The sequence below is a fragment of the Aythya ferina genome (assembly GCF_964211825.1).
Source record: "Aythya ferina genome assembly, chromosome: 3".
Classification (NCBI taxonomy): Eukaryota; Metazoa; Chordata; class Aves; order Anseriformes; family Anatidae; genus Aythya; species Aythya ferina.
In genome coordinates, this window is record NC_140298.1 from 17,854,863 (window position 1) to 17,878,770 (window position 23,908).

Sequence of the window (23,908 nt, forward strand, 5' to 3'; positions counted from 1 at the left end):
CTTCATTTATGGATGAAGGTATTTAAACTTCAGTGTTGTGTTCTTCAGTGTTCTCCATTTATGAATCTTTTGGACCCGTAAGAGGGGATACAACTGCAGAGGCACTCTGCAGTTCATTCATTGGTTTCTGGTCATTGATTGGCTTTTTAACCATGTCGTGAACAGTGTGGTCATGTTTGTTTTGCTGTGGTTGTAAGAGAGTTGTCTGCGATTTCTGCCTAACGTTACCTCTCTAATAACATCTGCCTTAACAGTATTTTGCATAGTTGCTGGGAGAAGAAATATTATAGTAAATCTGAAATGAAAAAAAAAAAATGAGGAAAGATTAATGATTTGGCTGATTCTTTACGTGTTACATAGTATCTCTCATACTTGTATCTTGTGAGTCACATGGGAGTAAGGAATTTTTCAGGCCAAATGGAATTATCTAATTTTTATAGGGAATTGCTTGAACTTCAGAAAAAAATTCAAAGCCCTGACAACAATTGTTGCGTAGAGATTTAAAATATTGTTCAGCCTTTGCAACCTAATGGCATGTCAGTCAATAATGTATTGCAGATAACATTCATCTTAGATAGTTAGGCATGCAAGTGCTGGTTGACTGGTAAAAATAATACAAGCCTATACAAAATACTCAAAAATCACTGGTGCTGATTAGCAAATAAACCTCAGGGAATTGTTATTTGTTCATCTCAATGCTTAGCGCTGATAACAGATTATACTTCTGAGTGCTTGGAGAGGAACTTTTGATAGCATCTTTCTGGAAACAATAGTGCTTTGTCATGGTTAGCTTTTATTTTTAGACTCTTTAGCTGTCTTAAATAATTTTGCATGGTTCCTCTGCTTCTGAAATCTACCTTCCCGTTAAACAATCCATTAAGAATTCATAATTAATATTTTACCTTGTATTTTTTCTAGTATTAATACATTATTATTTTTGTGGAAATAGAGATAAACATTTATTTTTTTTCTTTTTAAAAAAAAAAGTATTAATAAAAAGTTAATAATTAAGCTTTTTCAGAAGTAAATGACTTCTACTGTAATTATTCAAATATTTTGCTATAAATATACCTTAGTCCTTATTATCTTTGGACTTGATTCTCCCTTTTAAGAAGACACATACTGATGTCTGAATCACGATTTGTGTAGGGTCTTCAGCTGCCCTCAGTGTACTGTGATAGAGTAATTTCCCATGTGTGCAAATCCATGTATATAAGATAATTTAGATCATCACATGCATCCCTTCTTCTGATAAGTATATTTTTAAACCTGGGAGGGGTGGGGAAAAAGATCAACAAAAATGAAAATAGCAGGTAATTTGAGATTTTTTTTAGTCTTTTTGTAGGATTTCAGTGTATTTATGTAGGTATAGAGTATACATGTATGTCAAGAAACCCGTATTATCTGCAAATTCAGTATGTTCTCCAAATAGTATGTTTTGTATGTTTTTTGTGGAAATTTACTATTTGCTGTTGTCTACCATCTTGTCACGGTTGACTGTAGTGTGTGGGTAGAGTAGGGATGACACCTGCTGCATTAGTATTTAAGCCTGTGTGTCATTCAGTGCATGTTGCAAATAGACATAAGCACATTAGAAACTTGTTCCTTCTGCGTAATACACACATGCACTATGTTTTCTTGTTCAATTCACTCCACACACATCCTAGCTTAGAAATGGTTCATTAAACGTTTGCTTCTTGCTTTAGTGGGTGTATATCTATTTTTAAAAAATCTTACTCTGGAAAACAGACCAAAAGTGACAGCTCATTTAAAAGAAATGGAGGTGGATTGGGTGGATACCCAAACCCTGAATTCAACAAGGCAAAGGTCCTCCACGAAGAGGTCATTTTTCTGTAGCTTAAAAACCTGCTGCTGTTTTCTAGGTGTAAAGCACCAAGACTCACAGAATTCTTTCTTGGCATTTTTGAATGCGCCTACCTCTGCTCTGGATCAATTTGAAGTAAGTGTGCAGCTATTTTCTTTCTCACTTAGTCAATAAAACTTTTTACTGTTGCTATTTTATGCAGATTGTATGCATATTTGCTGATAGTTTGTTATTGTTTGTAATCATATTGCCCCATAGAGATCTGTGTGAATATTGCTTGTCATCTGAGGTGCTGGCTTTCTTCTTTGAACACTTGTAATCAAAGTGAATTCTCTATAATCTTGAATGCAGAAATTTTCCCAATTTTGTAGCAAACATATAAAGCAGAGGTGTTCAAATGGCCTTAGTTTGTGTTCAGAGGACTGCTAAGAAATATGAAGACTAGTTTGGTAAAAATGCGAGAAAATAGGTAAATAATCCATGAAAATGTTGTTGCTGTATATTTATTAGGTTGTGTTCATCTCTTGTTCATTTTCATTCACAGGTTTGTAGAATTCAGATAATTGCTGTTTGTCTCATCTCCACAGATCCTATATACTTAAAAAATAAATCTGTTTAATTCCTTTGTTACTTTTAGATAAAAGAGAAGTTTAGGTAGAAAACTTAGAGGAGAAAAATTGAAACAGTACTGTACATTTCATATCTTCTATTTTAATCAACAGTAAGCAATGCATCACTTTTCTTTCAAAAGAACAGCTGGGGTGAAATATTGGTCAAACTAAATTCATGAGGACAAGGTACTACCTCAGTAAAATTTGCACTAGTTTTTTTCTGATGCATGTACAAGGTCATCACATTTAGCTATCAAAGACATCCCACATGTTACTGATCTTCCAAAATGTACTTACTTTTCATTTTGTATTCATTTGTCCATTGTTGTCTCATGAAGTCTTCACAATTAATACCATTTTTGATTTCCTTTTTTTAACTATTTCTCTTACAAGTTACTTTTAATATAAAAATCCTGTTGGAGTATAGGAATATGGTTTTATTGTGTCATTGTGTTTTAATGCTGGAAAAATTTCATTTTATATGGGTAGTTTATTGATTAATTGTCTATGATAGGCAATTAATGAAAATTACTTAGGTAACTGTTATTGGCACTATTTATTTCAGTTCTTTATTTTTGCACTTTTATTTGCGCTGAACAGCTTTCTTCATCTTGCTCTTTTTTCTGTCTCTCTCCTTTTTTTTTTTTTTCTGCTGTTTTCATTAAAATAGGATTCCTTTTCCTCCTCTTCATCCTCATTGATTGATTTTATGGATGACGTAAGTCTTTGACTTTCAAACCAGTAAATCCCTCAGTAAGAAAGATCAGTTGATTTGATTTGATTTGGAATATTCGAAATGGTAATGCAGTCGAAATAAAAGTGCTGCAAGTGTAGCAGAGAACTATTTCTATAATACTTACACCTATCTATATAGATAGACACACAGTTTTGAAGTCAGTGTTTTTCTTTATGTGCAGGTAAAGAAATCTTAATTTCAGAAGGGTATTTCTAATGGGGAGAAGATGTTTTGGGGCCTTGTCTACTGATATGACCTGTGGAAAATGGTTCTAAAAGCACTGGCATATTTATTTTATTTAGTTCTATTGCTTCATGTTATTATTTTATCATTAGTTGTTTCCAAAACTTTTCTGGTCACTTCAGTGAAAGTGGTGGGTTTTTTTCCATACAGTTAATTTCTCTCAGTTCAAATAAAATACTATTATATGCTATTAGTATTATATACTAATACTATTAATATACTTTTTAGCCTATATTTTAAGAAGTAATCTTCATTATATCTGAAGTGACCTTCTTGATTTTTTTTATTGGTATTTGAGATGCTAATTTTTGATCTCAACAGTGTTTAAATATTTGTGCTGGTTAGTTGCATGCTAAGGAAATTAAATTAAAAGCTGAAAATTGACTGTATATATTTCTTCCAGACCAGAGTAATAAGCCCATATGTGTAAACACTAACAAACTTTTAAAATCAAAGTAAATACTGTGCATCATTTGTAGTATACCACCCATTGCAATTCTGTGTATATTGTGCGTACATATGCGTGTACTTTTATGTGTATATGTTACATACACATACACGCGTATTTATACGTAGATATTTAAAATACTAGAATCATATTTGCATTAAAATGCAATGTTATTAATTTTATTCTAGAAATGTCTGCTGTGAATGATGTAACAGACTGTATAGCAGATAGGCCTATACTACTGACTGAGTTTCCTTTCAGCAATTCTGAAAGAATGCTTTTCATCTAGATGTTTTTATCTGCAATTCAATACATACCTTAGACAAAATGAGAATGTACATTTATGGTACCATAGTAGCATGCATTTGTCTGCATTTTTGTGTAGCATAGAAACCCTTGTCTTGCTGATATTGTAATTTTCTTACACCAAAAATAGTAGTATAGTAAAATAGAGTATAGTTTCCTGTCTTGTTAAATGTATAATAAATTAATATTTCAATTCTTCACTGAATTAAGGAAGTGTTTGGTATGTTGCCAGAGCATTAGGAACACTTAGTTTATATCAGCAGGCTGTTTCATAAAAAGGTACCTTTAAAATATCTATTACTCTCCTAAAACAATGGTGAAGGGACTGGAGCAGATCTCCTATCAGGAAAAGCTGGGAGTGCTCAGACTTTTTAGCTTAGAGAAGGAGAAAGCTTGGGGGGGATCTCAGCAATTTTCATAAATACCTGAAGAGAGGACGCAAGCAAGACAGAAACATGCTCTTTTCAGTGGTGTCTAGTATGAGGACAAGATGCAGTGGGCAAACACTGGAACCCAAGAGGTTCCATCTAAACATCAGGAAGCACTTCACTGTGCGTGTGACAAAGCACAGGAACATGTTGCCCAGAGAGTTAGTGGAATCTCCCTCCTTGGACACCTGGACATGGTCCTAAGCAATCTGCTCTAGGTGTTCCTATTTGAGCAGAGGTTTGTCCCCCCAGATAGCATCCAGAGGTTCCTTCCAACCTCAACCATTCTGTCATTCTGCAAAAACTTGTTAAAAGAGAAATAAAGTACATATGTAACAGGGTAATGGATAATTTTCTGTTTTGCAATGTGAAACAGAGGACAACAAAGTTTTCCTCTTTGCTCTCTAGTTAGTTTTGAAGGACACCAATAAATACAGGATAAAGCACTGTTGTTTTTTGTTGTTGTTTCTTTTGTTTTAAAGAAGGCAGCTTTTTTTTTTTTTCATGAGCTTTTACCTTTTTTTTCTTTGCAAGTGAATAATTTCCAACTGTTGCCATACATCTTTTAGATCATTCTTCTCAGTTGATCCACCCAGATCAAATCTTTTTAACTAATACCCCAAGTATTAGCGTGTGTATCATTGCATATGGATGGCTTGGCACATACAGAATCAAACTTCCTTTGGTATATTTTCAAGTGGAGTCCAACAGCTTTGTTTTCTCAGTACCTTTCTGAATTGGAGTAACTAACTGCTATCTAGGGCCTCTCTAACACTGAGGCAGAATGCTTTCTGGCAAACCTGTTAGCAAAACAAGAGAGTTGGCTGTTCAAAGACAGGAAAAGTACCTTACAGACAAGTAGAACACTTGTTGAGTTATATTTCTTTATTGAAAGAGAAATGTCTGATGTCATTTTTAGTAGGTGGAAGGTAGTATAATTAAATTGTGTTTTAAAGTCAGTTCTGCACCCTTCTATAGCTGGGCAATTACTTGATTAATTCACAAAGAGATTCATAATACCTAGCCTTTCAGTTACCAAGATGAATGTTTATTTATGTTTCAACTACTGCAGCAGGTTCGATATCCACATATTTGACTTAAAAGATAGTAAGGGCCTCAAAAAAAAAGCAAATAAAAAAGGGGAGGGGGGGAGAAGAACAAAACCCACCCTCCCCTCTGGATGTGACCTCTGCTCTCTTATCAACATGTCTTTTTGACAGTAGTTGCTTTGTAGGGCAATGTTTATTGTAGCACCTCAAAGAGAATTAACCTGTGCTCAATCAAACCTGAGAAGTGTGGGGGCTCTTTAAATTCAGACCAGTGAAGAATTAGAAACCTGTAGGTTAGACTCAGGCAGTGCTGCAAGATAGCGTGGTTTTCAGGAAAGCCTGTCCTGTAATCAAGAACCCAAAGTAAATATTACTGATGGCCCATTATGTTTCTACAGCCTCTGTGCTTCATTATGAAATGACAGAGTGTGTAAAATAATATGCTGTTGTAGTTACGTCTTGCACTCTTTGCAAAGTCTCTGCAGACTGTTTAATGTATACATGTGGAAGCAGCACCCAGTTTGACCCATTGGATACATGTGAAGTTTGTTAGGGTGGATAACATCTCCTGTCTGCCATCCAAATAATGTGATCATTTATCACGCTCAGTGAATGATTGTAGTTAATTCTAATTGTATCAGTTAAGGAAAATGATAGCTTTGCATTTCTTCTGGAGAGCAGTAAAATCATTTGTCTTGCCGTCTCTGTAGCCTGCAGGTGTGTTGAGCAAGAGAAGTAGTAGCTCAGTATTGAGATGAGTAGCAGTCACTGCTGGCTCACGCTGTTCCTCCTCGAATCCTCAAAAAGATACCTGGTCAAATCGGTGGAACTGGTGCCAAAATCCTCATAGTTGTGAAAGTCCAAATGTCCAGAAATGATCCTTTCATCTCCTGTGTGCACCAGAGGTGTGAAAAGGAGTAGAACTGGGTTTTGCTGCCTGTGGTTTCTGATTGTGGTGTGGAGGGCAGCCATCCCCAATGACTCCACTATACTCATTTCTAAATCTTTTCCCTTATTTCTCCTGTGTGTTGCAGATTGTCTCTCAGTAGTATCATCTAGATCTTAAGTCTGCTGTGTTCCCTGGAATTGTCTGATAATAGCAGTGTTGGGTGGTGGTTTTTGTTTTGGTTTGATATTGTTTTTTATTTCTTTTCAAGATTGATCTTTGTGTATCTCTCTAGCTCACAGAAGCAATCAACTTGTTTTATTAAAAGTTGAATTTGTGATTATTTAGTAACACTAAAACAATAACAAGCCATTTTCCCTTGACAATTATTTTCCTACTTGGTAGAAAATATTTTTTTTCTCTTGTTAGTAGCACATTATGAATTAAAAATAGCTTTCTTAAATCTTCCTGCAGTCTGCCCCCCATGCAGTCCCTGTGGGCCTTGGTTAAACTAAACAAACCTCAGGTTTGTAAATAACCACAGAGTAAATCATGTTCTGAATTCTCGTTTTTAAATACTCCACATTAGCGTGTGCTGAGAGCCCTGACTGTTCCTGCACATTCATAATTAAGTTTAGAATTCCTCTGGTTCTTAATGATTCTTTAAACTGGATGTAGTGAACCTCCAAAAGATTGCTTTATTTGTGTTATTGAGAATACAGGGATACTAACTACAAATCATACTTTTGTAGTGTAACATAGTCTGTAGTTTCACTGTTATTGTCTGTTGTAAAGCTACAAACTCTAAAATAACTGTTCCTTTTTTTGACATTTCTTTCTTCTTGTTACCCCAGAATAGTGTTTTGAAAATTGTTTTAAAAATGAACGTGTTTGTGTGTGTCTAAACAGTACATCTGGAAATATACAGCAATGAATTCAGAGCTGAAGTATATGTCACTGTTTGGTTTTGTAACATATTCTCCTCCTTTCTTTGTTAAAGCGCTCTCCTTCCTGTATTCCAGCTAACAGAGGCAGATGTGTAAGAGGCTGTCTTACTCTATGTGGCCCTTTATTTTTGCCTGTTGTGTACATGCCTTTGTTTAATGTATGGATTACGTATATATCTCTCTGCATGTCTTGTGCTGCTGCTACTGCTTGCTGCTGCCGCTGCTGCTGTGCTTTTTGTTGTTTTACAGCTGTGGGCTAAAAGCTTCTGGAGTATTTGGTTTGGTAATACTTCCATGAGCAGAATATCGCAGTAACTAAAGAAGATGCTTTGGCTACTTCTTCATTTCACTATGAACATTCATTACGAAAGCTGATCTGGTTGATAACAGGATGGGAAGATGAGCAGATGTCAAATGAGGGCCTGTTTGTTTCCTTGACCTTTGGAGAGGACACGTAGGGTTACAAGAATTTCCTGTACAAGGTAGAAGTTTGGCATTCAGGAGGCATGTCAGAGCAAATGACAGAAAATATCACAGCACAAAGATAAATAAATGAGAAGTAGGAGACTGAGTAAACGGAAACATTGAAGAAGGTGGGAAAAATTCATACAAGGAAGACATAGTTGTATGTGTTATAGTCTGTCAAGCTGGAAAGCTTTGTGGTGTTTCAGAAATTGAGGTGGATTTTAAAACATGGTTTTACCAAAACTTTGTACCTGGATTGGTGCCAGGTATGCCATGTCCACTTTGAACTCACTGCACTTTGAGCTACTTCTTTTGATTCTTTCATATATATGTGATAGTAAGACTAGGAAAGCATACAAAGCGTTTCTATTGAACAATCAATAAATAAACAACGATACCCACAGCTCGAATAATGACCTAATGTAGTTCAAAGCACGCATCTCAGCATCTCAGTGTTTTAGGCAAGCTTACAGTGACTATTTTTGCCTGTTGTGGCTCCAATTCAGATGTATTTATACAGGGGCCAGCTTTGGCTCAGACCTTTATAGAATCACAGAATGGCTTGCGTTGGAAGACCGTCTAGTTCCAACCCCCCTGCCATGGGCAGGGATGCCACCCACTAGATCAGGTTGCTCAGGGTCTCATCTACCCTGGTGTTGGCACCTTCACAGATGACATTGTGTGTGCCGATAAACACAGTCTGGTGGAAGCCAACAAGGCTGTTGCAATTTGATCTCAAATGTTGTTTTCATAATCCAGTGGCTTAGTTTAAGGCTAGTTTTAATGGTGCTAATATTATGGTCCACTTAAGCTTCTGGCCGTAGCTGAGTTAGGCTTCTTTGGTACTTATTTCATCTCATTACAGTAAGGAACCTGAAGATTACAGCAGCCATATAGCTTAACACCCTGTTTCTGCAGTTAAGTTGGTGGTTAAATTCCCTTCAAATTCAGTAATGGTAGATCAGGTTCTGTATGTTTTGGGGCTTTTTATGTTTATAAGCAAAGTAAAAATACGTTAGTAAATAGTTCAGCAGTTGTCTTCTAACCACAAAGGCTTTGTAGCACATTCCCGAAAAGTTCCATTATTTATACTATCCTTGTACTAAATTTTTTAAGAGACACCATGAAAATTCTTTGGTATGCAGATACTACTTTGAAAGGGAAAGCCTTCTGAGTATGTGGAAATGTTTATGAAATAATAGATTAGATCTCTGAATTTAACTGAAAGAAAAGAAGGAATGTGCGCTTCTTGCTATGAAAAAAAAAAAGTCCTGTGGTTACTCCTTGGGCTTGCTTTTTTAATAGCACTGTTAGAAAGCAGCAAGATTTTTTGAGGTTAATTAGTCTTTGACTGGATTCTAAGTTATCACATGCTCAGGCTTGCTTTAAAAAAAAAGAAGTTTAATTGAAACAATACTATATGTCTTGTCTGCTTAAAGGCATCAGTGTTTCTAATACTGGATGAAGCTTCCAGTTATAATTTGCTTCTGATAAATCTGAGCACAAAATGTTTACTGCTACTTTTTGCCTCAGTACTTAAAGTACATGACTTATGTGCAGAAAACAGGTGTATCTCATTATCCCATGACGCAAATTATTTTTTGTTGTTGTTGCAGGCATCTTAATTTGCCTAAGTTGATTAAGCTGATGAGCATTCTCTATGACATTTTTTTTTATGACTATGGTAAAGAAGTCTTCAAACTTAGCTCACTACAATCTAAAATAAGAAAAAAAACAGAGCAAGAGATCTTCAGCTGCACCTGTTCATTGCCATGATTTTCTGGGGAAGAGAACTCTATATGCATGTATAAGATTGGCATGGCGATATATTTTGTTCTCAAAAAAGTAGCAAAGGTTATTGAATTCCTAGTATGCTGTCAATGGCAAATTAAGAAAAAAAAAAAAACACACTGGAATATTCAGATGCGTTCTGTAAAGGTTGCTGCATATTTTATTTTGTGTGCAAGTTACACAAATCCTTAGCAATGGGGAAGTGTTGATAACATTGCTCTAGAAAAGCCAGACATGCTGTGGAGCCTTCTGTAGGCCTTCAGCCTTTAATTTTATTATTAGTGGAGAAAAGCATCCTTATCTCACTTTAATTTAAATAAAAAATAAATCCAAAACTTTGATGTGGGGATGTCATGTTTACGATGAAGAATCTTGCATTCTCTGATTTTCATTCGATTTTTATTTGATTTTCAGTCTCGATTTTCATTTGTCTGATGAAGATCAGACAAAAGATGACTTGTTATCAGGACACCTGATCATACTCAGTGTCCTCTTGTTCAATATAATCTTGTTCTTGGCTTAGTTTTGTTGTGTATCAAAGACTAGGAAAATAGTCCCCTGAAGAAAATGTAGAAAATAAAGATGTTTCCCTTTTTGTAGTTTTGGTGGAGTACAAACCCCTTCAATTCTCTGTGAATATTGTTAATGCTAATTTAAGGAAATATAGTATTTGCTCTGCCTTTTCTGCTAAATACATTTGCACTGATTTATGTGGTTTATATGGGAATTCACTACTAACAAATTTCTAATACTGGTGGACAAAATAAGAGTAATGTTTAGAAAATAGTCACCCTTTAAAAATGCTCAATTACAAGTCTCCTTGAGTGTTTATCAGGCGCCTGAACTAGCAGTTCTTATGCATGTGCTCACCTCTCGGCAGAAGCCTTGGCGTCTTCATATTTAATAATTTAAATTGTGTTTTTGTAGCTTGATTAAAGAGTTACTTAAAACTGATTCTTTCTTTCTCAGTTTTCTCTTAGGAATTCTGCTGCTTCCTTATCTTATTTTGGTAAGAGTCAAGAAATCCATTTTAACGATGACTTTGATTTCTTTTAATTTTTTCCCCCTCTGGAATTGTTCTCCTAGATTGATTCAGTTGAGAATTTTACATTGTCTAATACACCATCACGGGATGAAGATACCAAGTCTCACCTCCATTCAAGATCGAGGTCTCCTTCTACAGCAAGCGAAACTGAACCCATAGAGGTATTTTTTTTTTAGGAGTACCAGTTTTACTTTGCTGTTACAAATCTTTTTGTTTAGAAACTAAACTCGCTATACTGTAGGGACTATTTAGAACCCTGTAAATAACCTTCTGCACTGGTGGTGAGCTGTACTTTGGGGAATATTGAGTCCTTTTATGTATGGTTAGTTAGTTAGGGATGGGGACTATGGTAAATCAATTATTGGATGTCTCTGCATAATGTGTCCTTAGTTGTGAAAATTTAAGAATTATCTGCACAAAGATGATGTTACAATATAGTTTGAGAGCATGTTTTGGAGTCTTGCTTTGGAGTCTTGTCCATACAAAATATTAGCAAGGTTCTGCAACTGTAATAATGTATCATCCCCTTCCCCTGTTTAAAAAAATCAATTTTCTGATTATTTTATGTTAGAAAATAGTTGGTTAAATGGAGCTAATGCAAAACTATTCTTGCCGTTTAAGATGTCAAATATTTAAGAGCTGAATCTAGCACATCATTTTTATGACAAGTAAGATTTGTATTCCCGAGTCCTTCCTTTGTTATTTTTTTTTGGTTTTGTATGCTTGGGAATGGAGTGGGCGGCAGGTTGTAGTATTTTTGCTTTATTCAAGCTGTCTTTGATAGTGCATATTTGATGTCTTACTGATCTTTTGGGGACTACGTTCAGGTTATGGATCATCCTCCTCGTTCAATTCACACGCCAACCATGAAGACAGCATATATTGGATCGGGACTTCCTGCACTAAAGGTATTCAATCATGTGTTCACATTTTTTGTACAATAAGGGGAAAAGTATTGCTCCTGGGCCACAGCATCAGGAATATTACCAGAACTCTCCAGAAGAGCTCTTTGTGTGCAGGCTGGTTGCTTTCTAAAATTTAACAGCCCCTCAATAGCTCAGGAGTCTTCTGTATATATTAAAAAACAAACAAACAAAAACAACAACAAAAGCTTTTTTTGCAATTAATCAATGAAGTGTGTAAGTCTTTCTAATACATCTGTTCCACTATTTTGATAAATTGCAAAATAACAAAAGACTTTATGTAAAAGAATGCTAGAGATGTTTGAGCAGGCAGTTCTGTTGGCAACGTCTTAATAGATCAATGAAAAATACTAAGTGTGAAACAGATTGTACTGCACCCGTTGTTTCATTTTTACAACTGTTTTGCCTTAACAGTAAATAATGATTATTTTTCTAAGCTTATAGACCTCAGTTACAGTGTTGCAGTTGTGTGATTCATCCCACCATGTTTCTGTGATAGCAATCATGTCATATTTGTCTAACTGCGACAATGGTTTCCAACTCCTTCTGCTTGTTTCCCATGCTGTGTTTGGAGGCTTCAGCTGGTCTATCCGTTGCAGTCAACCAATTTTAAAATCAACTTTATTTGCATTCTTGCTTTAAATTGGGTATTCTGAAATAGCCTGTGCCTGACACCATAAAGCTGAACTCTGTCATAAAAATCAGAGTTTTGAAAAAGAAGTTTGATGTTTTACTTTGAACTAATGCAACACTCCTTACAGTGAAGCACTGAATGTTTCTTGAAAGATAGGTACATACATATGTTCAACTTGTAATGAGTATAATTGGGTAATTTTGTCAACTTTCCTGTCTATGGTGGAAGCAAACTAATGTTCTGAGGCAAGGTTCAGTTTCTGTGGTTATGTTTGCATGGGATGGTTTAAGTTATCAATAACAAGCACTGATAAGGAATGTCTTCAGCCTGTGTGTTAGGAACTCAGGTCTCATTTCAGCAAACAGTCTTGTGTCTGTGTAAGATAACTATTCTTCAGAAGTGTTACAGATACTAACATACTTGTCTGCTTATTTCACAGCCTAAAGCACATCAGTTTGTAGTGAAATCATTTAATACCCCAACAAAATGCAATCAATGCACGTCTCTGATGGTTGGTTTAATAAGACAGGGCTGCACTTGTGAAGGTAAGTATAAAAGCAGGAAATGGGAACTGAAGTTCTTACAGATGCAGATTGCATAGTAAACAATAATGCAGGTGTCTTCTGTATACGTTTTGAATAACAGAATATATTCTCATTCTGCTGTCTTTTAACAGTGGAAGCCAAACACTTTGAGTATCTCATGTAAAAAATTACCTAGTTATCTGGGGAAGTACTTATTCTGGTTGGTGGCAGAAGAGCTTAGCAGAGTTTATGTAAATTAGCAATAAGGGGCAGCAGTCAGTGGTCAAGTAGGCTGACAGCAACCTTGCTTTACGACCTGGAGCAGTATGTAAGAAAGTTTTGCCATTTAGTAACAATATTGCTTCTTTCCAGGACTGATTTATCCTAGGTTTTTGTATACACAGAATAACACACATCATTTAGGGAAGTTTGCAGCTTTTTGTTTATAAGACAGATGGACCTAGAAAAATAATCATATAGATTTTTCAATTTGAACTTCTAATGAGTTCCATAGAACTCTGAAGCTGAACAACTCTGAATTTAGATCCAATCAAATTCTGCACTGCTGTTGTGCAAAAAAAAAAATAAATTACTTTTCTATTTTAGTGTAGCAAAGTTCAGTGCAACAATTCAATTGTTAGTAAAAAATAAATAAATAAATAGAAAAAGCGTCATCATCATTATCATAGCTTTTGCATTGCATAAGAAATAACCATCAAATACTTTTGTTTCGTTTCCTCCTCACCAGTATGTGGATTCTCCTGCCACGTGACCTGTGCAGACAAGGCCCCTGCAGTATGTCCAATCCCTCCTGAACAGACTAAGGGCCCTTTGGGAATAGATCCGCAGAAAGGTATAGGAACAGCTTATGAAGGACATGTCCGAGTAAGTATCAAATAGCAGCATTTGGGGCACTTGTGTCAGATTTGTTGCTGTCTGGAGGTGAAATTAAACTCTAATTTTAGGGGTGGATGATTTAGTAATTTCTTAAGGTAACAGTTTGGAAACTAAGACATCAATTTTCACAGAGCAACTCTTGGCATTTTCAACAGTATTTCTTTCTTTATCTGTTGGCCATAGTGCTTTGAGTTGGTCTTGAATAGTCCATCTCTAGAGATCAGATCATCTTCCCAGGCCAGTGAGTTTTTGAGTCTTCCTGTTGATTAGTATTGTTTGCTGGTAATTGCTTGTAAAGAATCAATTAAAAAATTACTAGGCAGATTTCTCTTGACCATCTAGAGATAGATGTTTATATCTTTCGTCAACATATCTTTGAATAAGCTTGTTTACTATGGAGAAACAATCTGTGGTGCTAATTTATTTTTTTTTTTAAACAACATGTTGTGGTATCTGATTGTGTTTGATGCTCTTACTGTATCTATGCTATTTCTTATCTTGCTTAATGTTATCACTGAACAAAAGTTTGTCAGCCTAGATGAGAGAATTGATTTTTGTACTGCCTGTTTGATTTTTGACTGCACAGAGATTTAAAGAATTGATCAGAATTTATTTTGCTAAAGGTACCAAAACCAGCTGGAGTAAAGAAAGGTTGGCAGAGAGCGCTGGCAGTGATCTGTGATTTTAAACTCTTCCTGTATGATATAGCAGAAGGAAAAGCATCCCAGCCCAGTGTGATAGTGAGTCAAGTCATAGACATGAGGTAAGCTTTCTGTTGTTCAGTGGGAGCTTTTAGTAAAAGTAAGGGGGGTGACAATGCAATTAAAATTTTATTACTACTTCCTGTGCCAAAATGCGTCTGTCATCTGTGTGTAAGTTGTGGAATTAGTAAAGAATAAAAATACATTCTTTTTGGGGTTGGATAGAGTTTTGAAGACAGATTGACCTTTGTCATTGGATAAAATTAATAGAATTTTGTATTCAGGAGGGCTGAATATTTTGTTCTCACTGTCTTCAGTATTATTGAAATACTGACTTTGATGAAGGTTGAGGACATCTAACGTACCCAATTAAGATTACAACTTCTAGACAGTTTGGATTTTTATGAAAGAGTTGAAAGGGTCTTCTTGCCCCAGTCTGTTCTTTCTAGTTTGATTTTTGTTTTAAGTTTTTTAATTTAAACAGATGCAAAAATAAATACTCTGAATAGGTATATTTCCATCAGCATTTACCAGGAGTAATTACATAACGTTGTGTTATGAGTTTCATTTGCAGATAGAGAGAAAAGTCAGGATAATTTTAAAAATTAGATCTCAGTACTGTCCTGTTGTGTACATAACAAAACAAAGAAATTGATACTGTGGAAATATAAGTAAAAAAACAAACGTACAGATTTTGCTTTCCTTAACTCTTTTCCAATAATGTTTATGGTCTCCATAAGGGATGAAGAATTCTCAGTGAGTTCTGTCCTGGCTTCAGATGTCATCCATGCAAATCGAAAAGATATCCCCTGTATCTTTCGAGTAAGTATGTCTGTCTTGAGCCTAGTAACCCAGAAGCACTGGGTTTTACAGTGTGATGTACAGCATGCATTCACGGACTACTTGGTTAGTATTTAACTTCTGTCACAAGTTCTAGCAGTGTGTCGTTCATGACTGCAGCAGTGCATAAAGCTCTGTACATAAATCCATATATTTTTCGTCATAAAAATAGCACAAGTTCTCATCAAAAAAGATGATAGGTTTTATTTTTTTCTAACCTTCACAATAAGACTTATGTTTCTCAACTTCCTATTAGCCATTAGAAGTTCTGTTCTTCATGACTTTCTACATTTTCATTTCCCAAAGTTGTCTTCTGCTTTTCAGTTTGATTTGCTGCATTATTCCTGAAGCATTTTTTTGTATGTAATTTCTTCATATAAAGGCACGGATTTTTGAAAACTCCCATTCATCAGGTAGTTAGTATACAGTGTAATACACTTGTCAAAATTTATCTGTTACCTGGCATCAGGATTTTGCCATCACTGTCTTTTTCTAATATTCTTCTTATTTTTACTGGATATTCTATTGAAGCTTTGACCTCAGTGAAAAATCTTTGGTATCTAATTAATTCATGTATCATTTCTTTACCTACGCTATTGTATTTCACTCCTTGTTTTTCCTGCTTTCAGACTGTTCAGCACTCTGCATGCTGAGAGGAGATAAACCTACAAAAGGGGCTTTTGCTTTTATCTGTAGCAGCTGTACCGAATACATGATGTTGATAGGTCATTCTTCTGTATATAGCATTCCTATTATGTTAAATTAACGATGGAAACTATTGACTTTTAAAAAATACAGAATACTTTGTAAGAAATTCTTTACATTATAAAATTGCTGTGAGATGTCTAGCTGATTTAGGTGGATGTTTCCAAATTACAGAATAAATATAAATATGTTACAAAAAAAAGCTTTCAGATTTTGCTGCATTATTCACATCTATAGGTCTTTCTGCCATGAGCTCTTGATTGTGATAATTTTTTTCTATTAACTAAAGCTAAATTTTTGCATTCTTAGATCAGATAGCTGATTAAAAGAGCACTTTACATGCATCTGATATCATGTATAAATTATCAAGATGAAATCTTTTATTGCTTATGACTTAAAATACGTATTTAAATATTTTCCAGGTCACAGCTTCCCAGCTCTCTGCATCCAGTAATAAGTGTTCAATCCTGATTCTAGCAGACGGTGAGAATGAAAAAAGCAAATGGGTAGGAGTGCTCAATGAATTGCATAGGATCTTGAAGAAGAACAAACTCAAAGACCGCTCAGTCTATGTTCCCAAAGAAGCTTATGATAGCACCTTACCCCTCATCAAAACAACACAGTCAGCAGCAATCATAGGTACGAAATGAATAAGAAGAAATCTCAGAAAAATTTCTTCTCTTAGATTCTAATGTTGCCAGAAAAAGCAGAGTAATGTAGATGATTCATGATGGCCTGTATGATGGTTATGCATACTTTTTAAAGCATTCTTTTTAAAGAAAAATATGTTAAATTACATTGTTTACTGAAAAGAGAATAATATGTAGTGTGTTTATCCCGTACGGAAGTATGTATGGGAATACGAGAGAAGTGCAAAGTGTGACCCAGAACTTTTGTCACATATTTAAAAATATGCGAACACATCGTTATAAGCCATTTTGGCTAAGCATTAAACATTACTCTTGTGTTATTCTGCAAATATAATTCCTAACTGATTCCTACAGATTTAGAACTACAGAATAGGTGTAAATCACTGATTTTACAAAAATCTGCCTGTTAAAAAAGAGAGAAAAAAACAGAGCTGAGAATAAAGTCTTTTAAAATGCTACTGCGCAAAGTATGTTGAGCTCAGATTATTTAAATGTGTTTTTTTATTTATTGCAAAGTAAGTGGTATACCTAACTACTCTGAATGATTTCTTAAAAATAATATTTCCTGTGTTATTTCTACTAACAGGAGAAATGGAAAAAGACTTATTTTTTCAGAAACTTGAAAGACCATTTTTTTCTTCTTTTTTTTTTTTTTTTTTAGATGAATGCATTTATTTTGGCTTTATATTTGTTTATTTCAAGATATTAAAAGAAATCTCTGTTAATCAGAATTAACACATTTGTTGGAAAAAAAAAACATTTTAAAAGAAAACTAACCTTTTTTTTCCCCTTTGTTAACATCATAGACCATGAAAGAATAGCACTGGGGAATGAAGAAGGGTTATTTGTTGTGCATGTCACCAAGGACGGTAAGAGATTCGGAACTGGTAATAATTTCCCTTATATTAAATAACCAGAAAATGACTTTGTAAGCCTTGTTCTCTTAAGATATCCTCTAGTTTCATTTTTCTCAATTTACTGTATTACAAGTTGGAGAGCCCCATGTGAGAGCAGATAATCAAGAAGCTGTTCTCTGTGCTTTCAGTTTTGGGTATCAGTTCCAGTAACAAAGATCCATCATCTGGAATGCAGCTGAAGGTTTTATTTCCTTGTTTGAAGCAGACTCAAAATTGAATTCAGGCCAGGTCGGGTCTTTGTCCAGTCAGGTCTTGAAAAATACCTAAGGTCAGAGATTTCACAACCTCTCTGGGCAGCTTGTTGCAATGTGTATTCCACAATGAAATATCTCATATCTAGCTGGAACATCCCCAGTTCCAATCTGTGACTTTTTACCCCTTCTTCTGCTGTGAATCTCGGTAAGGTGCTTGGGTTGGACTTCTGTGTAACCTCCTCCTTGGTATTGGAAATGAAACCTTATGTTCAGTTATGTAGAGACATAACAGCAGATGCCACAGCTAATTCAACAAGCAACGTGTTTAATTGTACAGTTTAGTTCTTTGAGGGTTTTCCTTTATTCAGTTGTTTAGTGGCTATAAATTGTTTCTTAAATTAATTCTAAAATGATATTGCAGTTGTTATTACATAGGATCTATTCCTCCCTTTTTCTGATGAGAAGTCAAAGGATTATACAGCACTGGCATATCTGGTATAATTAAAATACAAATTACAATTCAGTATTTTTAAATATATATTAAGGGAGCAATAAAGGGGATTTCTTGTATTTTCCTCATAGTTTATCCACTACAAATACATACTTTTAAATCAATTCACGCTTCACTGTTATCATTTTTGTCGTGTTTTTTTTTAGAGATTATCCGTGTTGGTGACAATAAGAAGGTTCATCAGATTGAGCTTATCCCAAGTGAACAGCTCATTGCAGTAATCTCAGGACGAAACCGTCATGTGCGGCTTTTCCCCATGGCAGCGCTGGATGGAAGAGAGACTGAGTTTTATAAGTTGGCAGAAACAAAAGGCTGCCAGTCAATAGTTTCTGGACACGTACGCCATGGAGCCTTTACATGCTTGTGTGTAGCTATGAAAAGGCAGGTCCTCTGTTATGAACTAAATCAGAGTAAGACACGCCACAAAAAGATCAAGGAGATCCAAGTTCAGGGGAATGTCCAGTGGATGTCAGTCTTCAGTGACCGTCTTTGTGTAGGCTACCAGTCAGGTTTCTTAAAATATCCCCTTCATGGAGAAGGCAGCCCATACAGTCTGCTCCATCCAGATGACCACACACTATCATTTATCTCACAGCAGCCAACTGATGCCATCTGTGCAGTCGAAATCTCAAATAAAGAATACCTGCTGTGTTTTAGCAGCGTAGGGGTTTATGTTGATTGCCAGGGCCGAAGGTCTAGACAACAAGAATTGATGTGGCCTGCGACTCCATCATCTTGCTGTAAGTTGCTCTGTGTGTCTGTCTATTTGTTATTATACATAGAAGTGATCACTGCTTGTATTAATGTCACCAGGATGTGAAATTCAAGGAAAATTATTCAACAGGTAAATGAACACTCAGCTTCTGTGTCAGTGGTTTTAAATCTAGTCAAGAGGATTTAATCCTGATTTCATGTATACTAGTTTTGACAGCTCTGTAACAGACTTGTGCTGCTGTAGCTAGCACAAAGAGAAACCAAGGGCCAGGATTTCTAAGTCAGTTGCCTGATGTCCTATTTCTAAACACGCAGCCTGATCTCTAAAACAGCCTTAGGCCCTAGTGGGATCTTTTTGCATTTGCTACAGCTGAAACTAGACTGTTGCTGTTTAAAGCCTAAAAATTTGATTATATTTTGGCTCAGCATTGTGATTTGAATTGCTCAAAGGTAACAAGATCTGGTAGTTAGACTTGTCTTTCTCTTAATGGTACTTATTCTTGCTTACTGTTTTTTGGTTTGTTTTTTTTTTTTTTTTTTTTCCGTATTCTTTTGTTGCTCTGTCATTCTCTCAACTCTTTTCTCATTCATCTTCTCTCTTTATTTTTAATTTTATTTTATTATTTTTTTCCCATATTTTCCAAACTACAGCATAGTAGTAGAAAATGTATTTCAACAGTGTAGAAAATGTATTTCCTAACCTCATTGGGGAAAAAACAGAAAATTTTCAAGATTTCCTTTTCTAGTAAGAACTGTGTTAATCATTTATTGCATGTTTTTTCAAAGCTGGGACTTCATAATTGTGACAGAGGAAAAAGAAGGCTGCAGTGCTTGTCTTCCTCTTTTTAATATCTTTCTGAATGCAGATAAAGATTAGCCAAATTTGTCCTCAGATTATATGAGCACAAATCCTATGCTGATTTTTAAGATAGTCTGCCTTTTTACTTCACTGTAAATGGCACTAGTCACATTGCAGAGGAGAGTAATGTTTCCTCTGGTCTGAATGAAGCCCCATCTCAATGTAGAAGAATAAGTTTTTACAGCCTGTATGTTACTTCTGTTTTTCAAGCAGGAGCATGATTATTATGATGTTAGAACTCACAAAATGACTGAGTCAGAATAAAAGATCAAGTAAATGAATAAAAAACAGTTATTTTTCACATTTTATACTGGCCATTGACATTTGTGCAAGTTTTTTCATTGCCTTAAATGAAGTGACTTGATGGCATTCCAATTCAGAACAGAGGTATAGTTTATAGCAAATAGTGTTACAGATAAACACAAGTTTGATGCTCTTGTTAGTCTTGGCAGACTATGGCAGCTTTCTTGCCAACGTGGAAGTACTGAGTTCTCCTTTAGATGTCCCAGTGGAACAAATTTAATGCTTGGAAAATGTGCCAGATGAGTAGCACAGAATTCCCTTTACAATGTGGAAAATTAGAAAAGAGAATTAAAACTAGCAGGAAATATGAGGACTATCCTGACTGTATCATGGTGCTTAATTTTAAATGATGTTAATTTAGTACATGGTCCAAACACTAAGTACATTCATTCAAAGGACGGATATTAAATAACAAGAATACCTACCACATCATGTACCAAATACAAACTCTTAAAAATTGGGGTTTTAGAGGAGAAAAATATTTAACAACATCAGTGCTTGGCAGAGTAAGTTGTAATTCCTTGTAGTCTATGAAGTAGTTTGGTTCTGCAAGGTTAAAAGAAAAATCTTGCAAAGGTTTTAGAATTTTTTTTTGGTGGTGGCTTGCCTTTGCAATAAATTTAATGGCCATTTTTTAAGTTAAAATTTATTTTGCAAACTAAGGTTGTTTTTAGATCGTGTTTTTTTTTTTTTTTTATTGTTGGTGGTGCTGGTGGTGGTATAGTTTTACTTTTTCTTATAAATACTGTTAAACAATAGGAAATTGTATATTGTGAACCCTGTGTAAAAGCACATGACTATATACCCAATCATTCCATCTCAGGTTACAATGCACCATACCTCTCTGTGTATAGTGAAAATGCAATTGATATCTTTGACGTGAATTCCATGGAGTGGATTCAGACTATTCCTCTCAAAAAGGTAACTTGCTCTTTCAATATCAGTTAAAGACTACGACTAGACTTCAGTATTGCTTTGCTACATTCATACTTTTTTTCTTTTTAAGGACATTAGAGTTCATCATTAAAACTGCTTGTTTAAACATAATTGAACTAAAAGAAAACAAACAAACAAACAAAAACCATTGTAAGTAGAATTTTGTTAGGTTTGGTTCACTTACCAAAAGGAAGAAGTGTTTGAAAACTGACACTACCTTGGTATTCAGGAGGTATTTGCTCAGCTGGAATAGGCTTCCTAGCAAGGTGTTTGATGACCCATGCCTGTCTGTGTTCAAGAGGCATTTGGATAATGCCTTTAATAATATGCTTTAACTTTTTGTTAGCCCTGAAGTGGGCAGGCAGCTGGAGTTGATGATCTTTGTAGGTCCCTTCCAACTGAAGTATTCTAATTCCAACTCTAAAGCTGTATTGGGAAAGGGAAGGGGAAAGGAAAGGGAAACAGCTTATCCTGGATGGAAGACACAAGCAAGGGAACAGCTCATCCTGGATGTCATCGCTAAGCATGTGAAAGAAAAGAGGGTGATCAGGAGTAGTCAGCATGGCTTCACCAAGGGGAAATCATGCTTAATCAATCTGATAGCCTTCTACGATGGAATGACTGGATGGGTAAAGGAGGGGGAGAGCAGTGGATGTTGTCTACCCTGATGTCAAGAAAGCTTTTAACACTGAAGGGGGAAAAGGATTTGTTTCCAACAACTTATAGACTATTTGGAGAAAGATTTTTTTTTTCCTTCGTGTTACATCACAAATATCGTTAGGTTTTAGCAATCAGTATACACCCTTATGTCACAAAGTGTAATTGTGGCATGTTGCTAACACAAAATAAAATCATAGTGCTTTGTGCATCTGATAGACTGAAACTGTATTATTACATGAAGTATCTTATGGAACAATTTATTTAAATGCTGGTAGGAATGTTGTTATGCCTATGGCTTTAAGTGGAATTTTAGGCAACTCCTTGTGTACCGGATCTCCAAACAGAAGTTGAAGATCTAAGGTTGTCCTTTCCTCCATTTTGTGGCTATACCAACCCTCACTTGTCACTTCTGAGAGCAGGCATGTGTCATTGGATACATGATTCCTCCAGATTGTAGTTCTTCTGTGGAGTAGGCTTTGCTCTGGCCAGTTACACTGTTCTGCTCCCTGGCTGGCTTTATAACAGTGCTCCTTTCATAAAGGTTAGAATGCTCCTTGGAACTTTCAGAATAAGATGAACTATTTAAATATGAGTTGTTATTAAAAGATTGGTTTTCCTTGTTTCAGGTACGACCCTTGAATACAGAAGGATCGCTCAACCTTTTAGGATTGGAAACAATTAGGTTAATATATTTCAAAAACAAAATGGCAGGTAAGTAAAAAGGAGCCAGTTTTCATCATGCAAATTATTGTGTAGAAAAAGCATTTTTATCTTGGCCTGAATCTGTGCATTGTAAAAAGTTACATACATACATACATCTCTCAAATGTAAGTATACTTGTTAGTTTGGGAGAAAGCCGTGCTTATCACACAGTGATTGCAATGATACAGATATCTGGTAGGCAGGTAGCCTGATTTTTTTTTCCTTTTGAATATTCAATAAAAAATATAAAAAAAGACAGAATGACTAGTTGCTCCCCCACATCTGAGATAGCCTGCCAAAACACCATCTAAAAACACCTGCACAATTTAGGGCTTTAATAATGATCTTGGCAGTGCTGAATTGAAACTAATCTTACACTTGACCTAAAGAAACCATTCCCAAAGGTCAGAAAACCAATGTTTTATACTGTGATTTTTTTTTAAGTATGTTCTCCTTGAAAAGGGAAAATAAAGGTTTTGTTTGAAAGAATTAATCAACGTTTATTTTGAGAAATACAGTTGTGGCAGAAGGGTGAAGAGAAGGGTTAGGTGTGCTTTTGTTTAACAGAGTAGACAATGACCAAAAAGACCCCTAAATGAAGGAGCGTTTTTTCAAACTTGATGGAAAATGGGTGGTGAGCTACACTAGCAAAAGTAGAAAGAGGAAATGTCTTTGAATTCAAATTCCATGAATGCCTAATGAAGCTTCTGGATCATTTTCGTATTGATTCCAGAGGGCGATGAGCTGGTAGTTCCTGAGACATCAGATAACAGCCGGAAGCAAATGGTTCGAAATATCAACAACAAGCGCCGCTATTCATTCAGAGTACCAGAGGAGGAGAGGATGCAGCAGAGAAGGTCAGTGTGCAACCTGTACTTGTCTTCCACACGTGCCTGTGGGTCCTGAAGGACAGTGGATGATGCCAATGCAGCAGTACTTCACTTGCTGCTTTCTGGAATGCGCATTCAGATGTTTCTGTGTCTTCACTAGCGTGTTAATCCTCTGTATAATTTCTGTTAACACCAGTTTGGAAATGGATATATGCTGGATACACGAGTAATTTCATTAATACAAACTGTCTGAAACACCTCTAATTTGGAATACAAGTTTCCACATACTGTATATAGGGACAGAGGTGTGCACATACATTGTATATGTAAAGATCTGTAATAAACACTTTGCAAAAGGAGATTGCATTGATAATTATGCATATATATTAATTATTTTCAGACTTCTGTTCTGCTTTTCCTTCTAGAAAGGCAGTTCTACTCTCAGCAGTATTCCAAAGCACATGCTTTCCAGATTTATTTAACTACATTAACTGTAAATTTCAGTAAACTCATCTTCAGGGGACATAGGGCTGCATGACATATTTCTAAATAGAAGTCTTTAACAGGTCACAAATACTTTCCTAAATGGCAGTAGAAATAGGTTTGCACTATTCATTCACAGTGTTCA

The 23,908-nt window shown here is 35.5% G+C and overlaps 1 protein-coding gene across 6 annotated transcripts in view; it reads left to right on the plus strand.

Moving 5' to 3' along the window:
- Positions 1-23,908, plus strand: part of CDC42BPA (CDC42 binding protein kinase alpha) — a 153,725-nt gene that overhangs the window by 110,181 nt on the left and 19,636 nt on the right. For 3 of the 6 annotated variants that reach the window (XM_084514987.1, XM_084514982.1, XM_084514986.1), the window contains 15 exons: positions 1,884-1,960; positions 3,107-3,154; positions 7,533-7,571; positions 10,822-10,941; positions 11,608-11,688; positions 12,777-12,882; positions 13,610-13,746; positions 14,382-14,521; positions 15,200-15,281; positions 16,427-16,643; positions 17,461-17,523; positions 18,423-19,016; positions 20,976-21,073; positions 22,375-22,459; positions 23,184-23,307. In XM_084514987.1, the coding sequence (XP_084371113.1) occupies positions 1,884-1,960; positions 3,107-3,154; positions 7,533-7,571; positions 10,822-10,941; positions 11,608-11,688; positions 12,777-12,882; positions 13,610-13,746; positions 14,382-14,521; positions 15,200-15,281; positions 16,427-16,643; positions 17,461-17,523; positions 18,423-19,016; positions 20,976-21,073; positions 22,375-22,459; positions 23,184-23,307 (2,011 nt within the window). The remainder of the gene's footprint in view (positions 1-1,883; positions 1,961-3,106; positions 3,155-7,532; positions 7,572-10,821; positions 10,942-11,607; positions 11,689-12,776; positions 12,883-13,609; positions 13,747-14,381; positions 14,522-15,199; positions 15,282-16,426; positions 16,644-17,460; positions 17,524-18,422; positions 19,017-20,975; positions 21,074-22,374; positions 22,460-23,183; positions 23,308-23,908) is intronic. The other 3 variants (XM_084514983.1, XM_084514984.1, XM_084514985.1) reach the window with 3 other exon arrangements.